At 36.8% G+C, this 14,458-nt stretch overlaps 1 protein-coding gene across 2 annotated transcripts in view; it reads left to right on the forward strand.

The window, feature by feature from the left end:
- Positions 1-12,762, forward strand: part of itga1 (integrin, alpha 1) — a 100,971-nt gene extending 88,209 nt beyond the window's left edge. For both annotated transcript variants that reach the window (XM_028462551.1, XM_028462550.1), the window contains exons 17-30: positions 491-642; positions 1,975-2,085; positions 5,405-5,481; positions 5,791-5,920; positions 7,299-7,376; positions 7,456-7,532; positions 7,780-7,869; positions 8,940-9,042; positions 9,133-9,249; positions 10,266-10,358; positions 10,448-10,552; positions 10,631-10,726; positions 10,823-10,936; positions 12,198-12,762. In XM_028462551.1, coding sequence (XP_028318352.1) covers positions 491-642; positions 1,975-2,085; positions 5,405-5,481; positions 5,791-5,920; positions 7,299-7,376; positions 7,456-7,532; positions 7,780-7,869; positions 8,940-9,042; positions 9,133-9,249; positions 10,266-10,358; positions 10,448-10,552; positions 10,631-10,726; positions 10,823-10,936; positions 12,198-12,254 — 1,400 coding nt within the window. In that variant the 3' untranslated portion in view covers positions 12,255-12,762. The remainder of the gene's footprint in view (positions 1-490; positions 643-1,974; positions 2,086-5,404; positions 5,482-5,790; positions 5,921-7,298; positions 7,377-7,455; positions 7,533-7,779; positions 7,870-8,939; positions 9,043-9,132; positions 9,250-10,265; positions 10,359-10,447; positions 10,553-10,630; positions 10,727-10,822; positions 10,937-12,197) is intronic.
- The last annotated feature ends 1,696 nt before the right edge of the window (positions 12,763-14,458 follow it).

The following is a 14,458-nucleotide window of genomic DNA, read 5'->3' on the forward strand; positions in this document are numbered from 1 at the left end:
TTGTACGGTTGTACATTTGTATGCCTACAATGTTATGTAGGCCTAAATCTTGCATAAATGTAACATTTTCATAAAACATACTTATTTTGATTTCTGAGTGTAAGTTGAGTGTGAGCAACCATTCTTTTATTGTTCTTTTAGTTTCAATTTTGTTTCTTGTAGCCTGGTAGCCTCTTTTCCTTTGATTTACATTCAAACTTTGTGATATAGCTCAGCAGTTAGAGGCACAGGGGAAAGTGTGATAAATGCGCTTTTTGTAGTTCATTTTCGGAAATTTGTAGTTTTTTCACCTCGGCAGACGTCACTATTACGTCAGCGAGTGGAAGTACGTCTGATTGTCAAAACAACGTGATGCAACGTGAAGTCTCCTTTCCTAAACCTTGTGACCATGTTAAGGAAAAGTGGATAGGAAAGGAGATTGGAGGGAATATTCGGACGCAGCCTTTGTTCTGTTGAACTTCACTTTTTTATTTACCTCTTAATGTTGCAGAAATGAGATACACACTGACGCTGGATGCTCTCCGTGCAAAAGCCCGGGCTTCATTTATTGGCACGGATGATAAAAGTGATCGGAGGATGACCAAAACCTTCCACATCAAAGACAGACAGAAAAAATGTGTGAAGGAAACCTTCATGATGTCGGCAAGTACTCTGATCTTTATTATAAGTCACTTCTAAACACAGAATTCAGATCAAATGGATGCCTTTCTTTTTTCTTTTTTTTTTTAATGCTATTCAACCAGGAAATTTATAATCTGGGGCTTGTTGGAGTTAGAGGTTGTTTGCGAGCTGTTCAGACTGTGCAGAGGCATATGCACTGCACACAGACCTTGGTTTTAACATGAAGCAGACCCTTCCAGATCAAAGCACGGCCGGTCAGTGGCACTCAGCCCTTTGTGATAAACTATCTGCAGACTTCATGAGAAAAAAAAGAACGAAGAACAACTGTAGGAAAACAAATCATTGGTGTGGTATTTTTCAATAAACACATCACCCAGGCTTCATCACAAGTCAAAGTAGCCCCCATCATAAACCCTGATTCTTCCCACTGCTTGCATGGCTATGATTAGCTGCCCCCGAGTCCCAGTAAAGAGGAACCAATCAGAGAAAAAACAGCTGTTATTGTTGTCCGTGCTGAGTGTGAATACCTGCTCTGTTCTGGTGGGACAGTTTGTCAGAAACGGCTTAAAAATCCAACACGGTGCTCCAAAACAGCTCAGACGATTCAGATACAAAGAGTCATAATTTGTGTGAAAATAAGGCCATTGGGTTTTATCTCTCGTTACTTTCGGCTGTCACGTCACCAGTGTATCATGGTCAAGTTTTCTTCATTCGGAATAGGGGCAGAACATGTAAGATAGAAGTCAAGGCAAATGTGTATAGTGCATTTCATAGACAAGGCAATTCAATGTGCTTTACATGATTTAAAAGTGCAACAGAAAACATTAAACAGCTTGTTTATTGTGAACTCTGGGCTCGACTATCTGACCTGTGTCCATAGATCTGAGATACCTGCTAAGTTCATACAGTACCTGACTAACATCTCACTGATGGATTGGGATCAATCACAACAAGAAATTTGGCGAAATTTCTAAAATTCATATCTCGGTTTGTAAATGATCGATATTTATTCAATTTGACTTAGTTATGGATCCAGATTGTATTTCACTCCAGTACTAAAAAAATGGGGGTACTCATAGATTTGCACTATACTGTATGGTTATTGACGGGGATAGAAATGTCTTACAACCCTTTAAAGTGTGAATGATAATCTCGACACATTACACATCTCTATTTTCTATTTTTTAAGCCTTTGGGATCTTTCTCATGTTCTTGGTAAGAAAAATTATGATAGCTTTGACAAACTTTCACAGAAAGATACAGACTTTATCTGTAGAAGTTTGATTAGCAGCAGAATAACCTCATGCCATGTTTTCTCATGTATTCTCTTTATCCTCTAACGTAACGTCACAGGCGCAGCCGGATTTCAGAGACCCTCTCCTCGTATCTCTGGTGTTTGAGAAAGCAGATGAAGGCCAAGGCCCCGTCCTGGATGAAAACCTTCCCAAAGCCATCAATAAGACCGTAAGATCTCCTTCTGACTCATTAACATCATTTTACTTTTGCTTATTTTTACCCTTTTTCTGCAACTACACCAAACCTGCCATGTTTTGACCTATTTTCATCACTTTTTCTTGCCATAATTTTAGTCCTTTTAATGCATTTTTGCTACATTACTCAATTTTCTGCCACTTCTCTATCACATTTCAATGCCCTGCACATTTTTTCCACTTTCAAGACATTTTCCACTTATAAACCCTTTCCACCACTATTCAAACCTAATGTCACACATGTTGACCCATTATTGTCACTTTGAACCTCTTTCCACCATATTTTATGCCTATTTTTGCCAATTTAACCACATTCACAATTTGTCATGCCCATTATTTACCAGTTTAAACTAATTGTTTCCACTTTTTAGATTACATTACCTCAACCTCGACTCTCCCCATTTCTGCCACTTTTAAGCCAATATTGGCATTTTGAATCCTTTTTTACCACTTTTTTCATCCATTTTTGGCCACTCTAATTTGCAACTTTTATCCAATTTCTGTGGTTTTTAGAATCCTATTTCATCACTTTTTCAACCACTTTTGGTCACTTTTAACCCATCTGTATATCTTTAAGATGACTATGCACTATGGCCCTAATAATAATAAACTTCCTGGATAACAGTGGATATTATTCAGATAAATAAATGAATGATTTATAGAACAATGGACCATCATTTTGCTCACTTTATGGATGGGTCCCAAAAAGCTCTCCCTTTTATTCCCCCTTATACAGTAGATGGCCCTGTCTCCACATGACACCTTTAGGTACAGTGGGGGTCCCCGGTCTCTGGCACTTTTACTTTGGGGGTTGTGGGCTGAAAAGGTTGAGAACTACTGTGTGTTTTCTGGCGAGCTGCAGTTCCACTACATTAACTTGTGCAACAGCTGACTGCCATCCTTCAGTGTTTCTGCAGCACCATCAGCCAGGACAATCTTCCCACACTCCCACATGCATATTTGCTCCAACAGGAGGCTACGCGCGTAATTATTGCATTGAGTGACGATTCCAAATAAACTGAGTTCTTACAGCTACAAAATACTACACAGAACTCCTTTTAAAACTGTACAAAACAGATCAAAGAGCAACAAGTGAGATTGATTGGCCATCATTTGCTTGTTAGTGCTACTAGTTTCCAACATATTGAAATATTAAAGCAGGTGTGAAATGTGGCCTAACAAGGCGACAGCAAGCAGTTTTGTTACCAAATATCAGAAAAGGAATAATTTTGTTACTTTACAGCACGGGTGTCAACTCAAGGCCTGTGGGCCAAATCCGGCCCGCCTGAGCATCCTATTAAAAATGAGTTTGCTCTAAGTGAAAATCATTTAAATAAATAACTAACTCATTTTATCTCAGGAGCAACATTCAACCCAGTTTGATATCAAACAGACCAAAGCAGATGAATCCAAGTGTTTTTAAATAAAATGATGAGAATTGCTCCACAATGTTCTCACATTGACAATATTTGATGTAAATGATGACTTACAATCAAAATGAATCTGCTTCCAAGCAAAACAGTGATGCACAAACATCTGAAACATTACTATTTAAGGTTTTACTTCATTACTCAATTTAAATTATCAAACTTAGATGCTATGAAGGGTCATAAAATGGACCACAGGCAAGGGTGTGAAAGCAAAAGTTTTCCAGATTTTGACACATTGTGTTTTGTCTTGTCCAAATTAACATTTTGAACATCTGTACCAAAAATGTAGCTAATATAACATCAGTAAAGGGTGGCACACTTTTTCACAATTGTTATTTGCTCAACCGAAGACTTTCACAGGTATCAAAAACTTGACCGTAGGTCATTAATGGTCTCTCCCTGTATTTATACTAAATAGAAAAAAACTTCATTATAGTGAAGAAGTGTGCCACCCCTAAATGTGCCGCAATTGACTCCATTTTGGTTCTGATGCTTACAATGTCAATAGGAACAAGGCAAAAAGCGATCTGCTGAAACCACATTTGTGAACCATCCTACCGCAGGCCTTAATTTTGACACGTGCATTAATCATTTGGTTGCATTAACAGATTAACAGTTCACTTCCAAATATCTATAACTGCATGCATTTTACCTTGATGTAGTTTATACAGTGGAAGTGTTAAAAGTGTTAAAAATAGGACACAATAATTTAGTGTTTTACTGCTTCGACCCATGTGAGACTGAGCCTTATTGGGCCCTGGAACTAAAATCAATTTGACACACCGGCTTTATAGGGACGGGATCGGGCTGTGCAAAAAACAAACAAACAAGCATTGCATAGTTTGTGAAAAACACAAACTTCACCTGTTAAATAAATAAGGCTGAATCTGGCAACACGTTTGATAATTAAAACCCCCTTTGTGCCCTTCACTTTGACACTGCTGCAAACATTGTTAGTTTCAGGTCCTAGCGTGTGTGTGTGTGTGTGTGTGTGTGTGTGTGTGTGTGTGTGTGTGTGTGTGTGTGTGTGTGTGTGTGTGTGTGTGTGTGTGTGTGTGTGAGCTACACACACACACTCCAGGTCATGTTTCCTAGACCACCTTTGCTCGGTTAAAAGAGGAGGACAGCTGTTGTGTTCAGGTCTCTGTGATGCACGCTACTTCAATTATAGACAATGAAACTCTCCTGTTATTGTTATTAAAAGGAAGCCCAATGACACACTCACAGAAATAGGAAGTCGTCGAGCGGATGCTGCAGTTCTTCATGGAACATAGGATAACAGTTAACATTATATCTTGAAATATTAACACAGTCCAGTCAGAGGCCTCAGGGAATTCACTTAAAAATGGAAATACAATTATATTTTTGTTTTTTTACCATTTTTTTTATTTATTTATCTCAAAACAGTTCAAAAATCATTCATTGTATTCCACAATTACTTGGATTTGTGTGTTCGTTGTTCATTTTAGACCTCCCTTAATGTCAAACAACCAAAGACACACATGTTCTGTAATGTGTTTTTCTTGTGATTTATTTATGATTTTATTTGTTTCATTGTCTTGTTGCTGCATAGTTGTTTTTACCTGCTTAGGGAATGGGGACGCAAATTTGAATTTTTGCTACAATTGTTATAATAAGTATTAAAATACAACAATATCAAATAAACAAATAGATAAACAAGTAAAATATTCTATTAAAAAAAGCATTCAGCATTAATAGCAGTTAGTAAACATCTGGTTTGATCAATAAATCATTTTTGTTTAACAGGGCTTGTGATTTGCTGCACTGTGTTCTTCACACTTGGAACATGAAAATATAGGCCAACTTAAATGTTTTCTCATTATAACGTGTTGCGCCCTGTAGATCCCATTGGTGGACTGTGGCAGTGATCAGAGATGTATCGCAGATCTATCTGTCAAAGCTGAGCCCAGTAAGAACAGGTAGAGTAATGCTATATTTACTTTAAAGGTGACATAAATGCTTTATTTCAGTTCCTACTCAACATCTGTAAAGGAATGGCACAGAGATCAGTTCTATACCCACACATCTAACAATGTCACAGTCCATTTGCTTTGAAAGAACAATACAAATTGTGTTTGATATCTCCTGTGTATTGTGATGCTGATGCTGATGATGATGATGCACTGACTTCAAAGGACAAGCTCACAGGAGCGTGACTGCCCCCGTGTGGTAACTTAATGTGCATAATAAGTGTACGTGCTGACACATTTCTTTTTGATCTTGTCCAGTATGTTGATCAAAGTCAACGAAAAAGACAAGATCGATGTGAACATCCGCGTCAAAAACATCAAAGACAACGCGTACAACACCAAAGTCACGGTCAGCTTCACTGCAAACATCAACTACGTCAAAGTAGAGGTGAGACTCCAGCTTTCATGTTGTAAATGATCTGTGTGGATTTCAGGGTTGGGGTCAATTACATTTTTCAGTTACAATTACATTTTCAATTACCCATGTTCAATTAGAATTACAGTTACCAGCATTGAAATAAATAACTTAATAAAAGTTAACCTTCCTCTTGTGATAGCTTTCTGTTATGCATCTCTTATGATAACTGGTCAGTTTTGACCCGTCTTAAATCAGCTGTAAAATACATTAAAAAGTATTATCTATCATCTAATTTCTTTCCTATCTATTGGTTACATTGTTAGGCTTCCTAATCAATGAAAATATAGGTTTTAATATTTTTGGTGTGGGCGTCTGAGCCTTTTTTGCGTCAGTGTACCACTTGATTTCCATTTATTTTAAGTGGGAAAATGTGGAAAAATTTGAAAAGAAACATATTTTAATAATTGTTAACTACATACCTGTACATGTAGAACTGTACATAGAACTCTAGCGTGGTTCCCCAGTTTTGCGTTAAATTATTATTGACAATCGTTATAGAATTTTCATGGCAATTACAATTACATAGTCAATTTTCTGAACTCAATTACAATTTAAATACAAATACAACAGCAACATATTTTTCTGAATTACACAATTACAATTATAATTGCAATCACATAATTGATAAATAATTGCAGTTATGACTTGATTATAACTGTAATTGTAATTGAAAAAAATCTGTTGCTGTTGTAATCGTAATTGGATTGTAATTGAGTTCAGATAATTGACTTTGTAATTATGATTGTCATGGAAATTCCATAAAAACTGTCATTTACAATCAAACTAAATGCAAAACTGGTGATTCAAGTTACAGTTATATGGCTTACACATACTTACAGTAGTTAACAATTATCAAAATATATTTTTCTACTACCTGTCAGTTCTTTTGAGGGTCATTTTACCATTTAAAAAAAATGAAATTGAGGGGTATACTGACAGATAAAAGGCTCAGACTCCCACACCAAAAATATTAATACCAATATTTTCATGGATAACGAAGCCTAACAAGGAAATAAAGAGAATAGAATATAATATTTTTTTGTGTATTTTACAGCTGATTTAAGACTTGGGTGAAAACTGACCCGTTATCATAAGAGATGCTAACAGAAAGCTAACACAAGAGAAAGGTTAACTTTTATATGGTTATTTATTAAAGGCTCAATAATCCTGATTCATTGAATTTGAACTTTAGTAATTGAGAATGTAAAATAATAAGAAAATGTTGGTCACCATGATTATAACTGAGTTGTAATAAACATGTTATTAAAAATGTAATTGATCCCAACTCTGGTTGATTTTATACAAAAGTGTGTGTGTGTGTGTGTGTGTGTGTGTGTGTTGTTAACAGCCAGAAAAGGCGTGCACTCTTAACAACACCAAAGTGGAGTGTGCCATTGGATATCCATTCCTAGGGAACAACGCAGAGGTTGGTGTCACATCTAATGTAATGTGCATGTGCTCTGTCCTGTTTGCCGAAAGCTAACGTTAGCATGTCGATTCCACAGGAAAACTTTAACGTGAAGTTTGAGGTGAATCCCAAACACATCCAGGAGAAAATTCAGATCAACGTAAACGTGTCGAGGTGAGATTATTCAACCCTGTGTCTGATTATAACGTCAGTGTCTGTGGCCAAGTGTTTTCTACTTATTTTTTCTTTGATGCATTTGTTGACATTAATTCCAGTGAGTTCATTTTATTTTATTTTTTGAATAATGAAATTTGCTTTGAGCTCTTTGATCTCTTGACACGGTTTTGACTGTCAAATTTCCTGAATAAAGTCGTCTAAATAAATGCAACCTTAACATTTTATTTGATGACATCGTTCACAGTGACAGTGAAGAGCTCACGTCCACACTGAGAGATAACAACGTGCAGATCTCCATCCCTGTGAAGTATGAAGCTGGACTCACGTTCAGAGTGTGAGTAGAATGTCTTTAAACACTTACTGTGTGTTTATTTTAAAAACTCAGGTGTTGAGGTTTTCACTGAGGATGTAAAAAGTGGATGATGACCAGATCCAATCTGAATGACCAGTTTTTTTTCAAAATACACTCATTTGTTCCCTTTTTGTTTCAAAGGCTTAAAATTAAAGAAAAATGTATGAAAAAATATTACATTACATCTGACACAATATCGTTTTATATAAGATGATCCCGCACTTACAATATATGCTGGTAATGTAGAGTAGTTAAAAGTACTCTAGTACTGCTTTACAGACAGGTTAAAGGCAGTTTAAAACATGGATTTAGTCTTTTTTATATTTCTTTTCAAATGGGAATTATCTGTTGTAATTATCTAAAGCAGGGTTCCTCAAATGGGGGTACGCAATGGCACTACATGGGCACTTGTGAAAGAGAGAGAGTGAGAGTGAGTGGAAAATTAAGAAATAAAAGGATTAAAAATGTGAGGATTTTAAAATGTGTGTTTTTGGTTAAAAATGCAAAGGTCAGTCTTGGTCCCACACCAGGAGGAATCTATCAGGAGGCACTAAATATTGTTTTATTCTACTTATTTACAGAGTTACATTCTTTAAAATGTGTGTCATCACTCATTCACGCCGTCATTACGCTTTATAGTTGTTGTTTTCAGTATTTAATCTGAGCAAAACGTAGTTAGACAAAGGAGGTACTTGGATTCAGAAATAAGAGAACGGCGGTACTCGAGCCAAACAAATTTGAGAACCACTGACTTAAAGTGTTCCTATTGTTACGAGTTATGAACCAAATGTTATCCTATCAGTACAAGTTTGTCAAACATGAACAGATTAATAAGTGCTGCATCGGATAATGACAGAAGAATGAACTGAAACTGCTAATACTGTGAAATGAATGCAAGAGTTTACATGAATTTCTTTAAATAAACGTACACATATTTAACTGTTCATAAAGATATACATACGTTTAGTTATTTATGGCAATATTTTCTTATTTATTTAGTCATTTTTAATTAATTAATGAATCTATTTATTTTTGTGTACTCTGTCCCGTAGTGCACATGCTGATGAGCACATAGTTGTTAAAGAGGGGGAGCAGTACGCTGCTGTGTTCAATGACACTGGGATGATTGGAGAAGAGGTCAACATCAGCTACACGGTAACATCTGCCAGCCTACACACACGCAGAAGTTTATCTCCACGTCATTATTATTACTCAACCCCCCCCACCCCTCTGTCATGCCCACAGGTAGAGAAATCGGGTGATATGTTGACCCCCCCTCTGACCCTAACAGTATCATATCCTCACGTGTCTCCTCTGAAGAACAGGTTACTGTATCTCACTGGTGTCAGCACCAGCCCCCAGGTAAATACACACACACACACACACACACACACATTTGCGTGGAGTTTGTGGGGGTTGGGGGAGCAAATTAATTCGGGAAAATATATAAAATATTTTTCTGCTGCTTTGATTCCAACATATCACTGTTAGTTTAATATCACAGATGTTAGTTCTACCTCAGGTGTGTAGAATAAGTTTTCAGTGAAATGGTCCCAGACTTTTGAGACTTTAGGTTGGTTCTTCTTTTGTTGTGCAATTCTTCTTCACAATGTAAACCAGGGGTGTCAAACTCATTTTAGTTCAGAGGCCAAATACAGAGCAGTTTGAGCTCAAGTGGGCCACAGATTTTATGGAGGAAAACGAGTGATTTCGACATTATTGTGCTCTAGTTTGCACTTATATGTATATACAGAAAATACAACATATGTAAGAAACGACAATATCCAAGCAATAAATGACAGACATCAGTCCCAGCAGGACCTTCACTTTAAAGTTCCTAGATTTTGTGACCAATTTCTATTAAATTAAGGGAAATATTATGTAATAATTTGAGAAAAATTGAAGGATTTTGTAAGAATTTTGAGTTTTGTCAACAGTTTAACATTAAAAATGACTGTAATCATGCGATATAAGCACCATGAGTGTTGAGTTTCATTTACACGATGATTCATGTTTTCTCTGTCATTTTTACTTTCTCCTGCGGGCCGAATTGAATGCTACAGAAGGCCCGATTTGGTCCCTGGGCCATGAGTTTGAAACATATGATGTGAATGGTGAAGCGACACTGCGCCCAGCAGTTCATGTATGGTACTGCGGCAAAAATGAAGCAGAAAGTGGCCGCCGGCCTAATGTTATCATGAATTTACAACATTAAACGATACGTTGACGCAAATTTTTGTAGTCAACATTATTAATTATGTTACTCATCATTTTTACATTATTGCATATGTTACACACATTGTGGTGGCAAGAATCTCAAACTCCGCCTATGCACACACACCCATCCATCCTTGTATTTGTCTCTTCCTGGTCTGCAGGTTAGATGTCATGCACGTATCAACCCTGACAACATAAATCCTGCCGTTATAAAGCCTGACCCAAAGAAAGAGACGCTGAGCTCCTTCTTGGTGGTGAGTGATTGGATGTGTGGGTTTTTTTACTGAAAGAAATAAACTGTCCTTGCTAAAGTTTTTTCTCTGGATTTGGGTTTTATTTGCAGCGCTGTGAGCAAACAGACTGTGCTTCGTTTCTCTGCTTCATCCCTGAAGCTAAAAGCAGTCAGGTCAATGTCACATTCAGACTGTGGAAGCCCACGTTCATTAAGGTGAGGGGAGCACATCCATGGGTCTCCTAAGAGCCGTTTAACTGGGAACCAACACTTCTAAGGAAGCTTTTCTTACAGGGAGAATTTTCCAGTCTGCACATGATGGTCAACGCTACTCTGGGGATTAAAAATACCAACCTGTTCGAACTGGGCACCAACAGTCGAGTCAGGAGCGTAAGTCCAAATAAAACCTCCTGATATCATGTGAGCAATTCACACTTTAAATGTTTGTAAGTCCAGTGTGTGTGTGTGTGTGTGTTCGTTCATTAGGTAAAGATCCAGGTTACTAAAGAGACAGTGGGAGGAATTCCCATTTGGATCATCATCATCAGCATCCTGATTGGACTGCTCATCTTAGCACTCGTCATCTTCATTCTCTGGAGGGTAAATTTCCAATTTCATCTCCAAATACTTTCTTTAAATGTTTCCTGTCTGGTCATGAACTTTTTTTTTACGACATAAAATAAGGTGTTTACGTCATTGGATGTTGAGTAGACAATAAAGTTACAGTTCATGGTTTAAAATCTTCCTATACTTTGTTAGATCTGATCAACATCTCTGTATGTGAACAAAGGTTGCATCCAATTTGGTACCATTAGTTTGGACAGCTATGGCTACACTTGTAGCTCACCACCAGCCCAATAAATTAGGTTTGAATGAATTAGTTTCCACTTTAAGAAATCCTGCTTCTCTGTGGCAATAATATGATGAGGTTTCATTTATTCAGGCAACTTTTTTCTGGAAATTTACTTTGAAATGTACTTCCGCAGAGGCGTCTAAGGACACATGAAAGCGATCAGTAGATGCCTCTGAGGAAGACTGACTGTTCGCAGTCCAAATCATTCCTTATTGTGCTTTGTGTGTACTGTATTACAATCTGCTCTCTCTCTCGCTTTCTCTCTCTCTCTTGAAAATGTCCTCTAGGAAATGGTTTACTGTAAATGAAGTTTTGGAACAGCTCTTTCACAGTAAAAGTGACATAGAGGAGAATGAGTACAGAGGACTTTATAATGAATAACCCCAAATATTTTACAAAAAAAGAGATAAAATAAATGTTTATGAGAGGAAAGGGGGTGGAGTGTCACCAACATAAATCAATTGTCTGTGCGAGTCATGAATGTGCACCCCAAATTCGAAAAGATTTGGATGAAAGGTTTTTCAAGCTACACTAACTCAAAAACTGAAAGTTTGACCTAATGGTTGCACTGCAGGAAAGGTCATATCATCACCACAACCAATAGGGTTCATACTCTAGTGGTCATTATGTTGTCAGTAAATTTGAAAAGATTTGGATGAAAACTATTCAAGATGAATTAATTGTAATGTAAAAGATTGGCCTGATGGTGGCGCTAGAGAACAGCTCATGGTTTCAGTGGTTTTCAAGTGTCTGACACAAAAACGTGGTCAACAATTTTCTGAAAATCATTTTCTGGAGGCGAATATCCCTGGTGTCAGATTGACCCCAATGGTCCCACTGCTCCTCAGGGATGGGTTAAATGCAGAGGACAAATTCCATTAATGTACTAACAGTACATGGCCAATTAAAGGCGAAAGCCCCGATTTAATCTTTTAATTTAAAATATGTAAATAATAAATAAATCATCTTACTGTCCTACTGTGTAATAACATGTTTTTGCTTCTTCAGCTCGGCTTCTTCAAGAGAAAATCCAGGGACTATTCCAAAGATGAAATGCCCAACTGAAGCTCCACCATCAGGAAGTCACAACTGACCCACAAACTCCTCAGTGTGCACGTTCACACGCCTACGTGGAAGAAACGGCTCCCATCACTGGTTCTTGTGTCACAATGTTTCCTGAAAACTTTTATTTCCACTGGAGCTGTTGACAGCTTCTCGTGCACACAGACTAAGACACCTGCTGTTCACATTCACCTTCTTCTTGTTATTTCTTTTTTTAAGTATTTTTTAAACGCTCTTTGTTCAGCATCAGCGCCGTCTTTCCAAATACAGACAGAGACACCACAGTGGAAAAACATCAAGAAAAGGAACCAGTGGTGAGCAGGAAGCAACACTTCAGCTTTAGAAGTTTGAAAATGTTCTCAGGTTTTTATCAAATGAAGATCCAAAGTTGCCTACTTCAGGGGTTCTCAACCTTGGGGTCGCGAGACACTGGGAGGAGGCCACCAGATGCCTTAGAGGAATTAAGAATGTTTTTTGAACAATTTCAGCCAATTTTTGCTTTTTTTTTTTTTTTTTTTACCCTTTTTCTGCAACTACACCAAACTTGCCATATTTTAACCTATTTTCATCACTTTTTATTGCCTTATTTTTGTTCTTTTTAATGCATTTTTGCTACAGTACTCCCATCTCTGCCACTTCTCCATCAAATTCCAATACCTTTTCTGCACAATTTTTCCACTTTTAGACATTTTCAGCACTTATAAACCCTTTCCACCACTTTTCCCACCTAAAGTTACATATGTTATTGACTCATTATTGTCACATTTTGCCTTTTTTCTCCATGTTTCATGCATATTTTTGCAAAATGAATCACATTCACGATTTGCCATGCCCATCATTTGCCAGTTTAAACTAATTACTCTTACCTTTTTGGCCTTTTTAAGCCAATATTGACACTTTGAACCCCCTTTTTTTTTTTTTTTTTTTTTACCACTTTCTCTGTTTTGCAACTTTTAACCTATTTCTGTGGTTTTTAAAATCCCATTTCACCACCTTTTCCACCTTTTAACCCATTTTATTTTCCGATTAAAACAAGAATTTACATCTTTAAGATGAGTATATACTATGGCTCAATTAAGAATAATCTTCCTGGATAACAGTGGATATTATTCAGATAAATAAACAAAAGTGCTTATCACAGATTCATAGAACAATGGACCCTCATTTTGATGACTTTATGGATGGGCCCCAAAAAGCTCTTCCCTTTGTGGGGGTCCCTGGTCTCTGGCACCTTTATTTTGGGGGTTACGGACTGAAAAGGTTGAGAACCTCTTGCCTACTTCACCTCATACCCTTAAACCACGTGTCACTGTGTCTCTTCAATGTTCTGTTTATTTCTGTAAAAAATACTGTTTTTCATCATTTTAGATCATGTTTTTAAACTTTTACCAAAGGCACATTCATTTATTTGTTTCTAATTCCAGTTTTTGTTCTTATATCATGTATTGCTAGAGGGCACACAAAGCCACAAGCCTTTAATTAAAACCCCAAACATTGATTGTACTGTAAATATACTTGCTCACAAATGTAAAGCTTTAACATGTACATAAGTGTTTTTTAATTTAACGTTTGAGTTTGTTGATCGACTGTCGGAGAAGTGAGTTTCACTCAGGTGCTACAACATGTATCATGAACAACAACATTGACACGGAAATTATATCGGGCTTTTGTCACACAGTCACAGCTGATGCAAAATATGTACATATTGTGTTATTTTCAGATGATAAATTAAAATAGAAATGTTGTGTACTGAAATATACAAAAAAGAGGAGGGTCTGTCCACTACTTTGGTTTTTATTTGTAAAGGAGAAAAAAAGTGTTGAATGGTAGTGTTTTGATGATGCTCTTAAAAAATTAACATTAGCTTTTTCTTTTGCCAGTTTCTCAACAGTGTAAAGGGATTTACTAATAATATGTTAAGGTTTCATTTATTCAGACAACTTTTTTCAAGAATTTTACTTTGATCTCAAGAAATTTACTTTGATCTCCTGACATGGTTACTCTGATGTCCGCAACATGTTTCGACTGTCTTCTTCAGAGGTGTCTGCTAAACGCTTTAACGTGTCCAATGCTTGGCCACAGTTTTGTCCATGACTTCAGCGTAATATTTCCAGCAAGTTCATATTGTCTTCTTTTTGAATAATGTGTTATGGTTTTGTTTATTCAGACAATTTTTATGAAGGAAATCTACTTTGAAGATCAAAGTA

This window comes from Gouania willdenowi, chromosome 12 (genome assembly GCF_900634775.1).
Source record: "Gouania willdenowi chromosome 12, fGouWil2.1, whole genome shotgun sequence".
Taxonomy (NCBI): Eukaryota; Metazoa; Chordata; class Actinopteri; order Blenniiformes; family Gobiesocidae; genus Gouania; species Gouania willdenowi.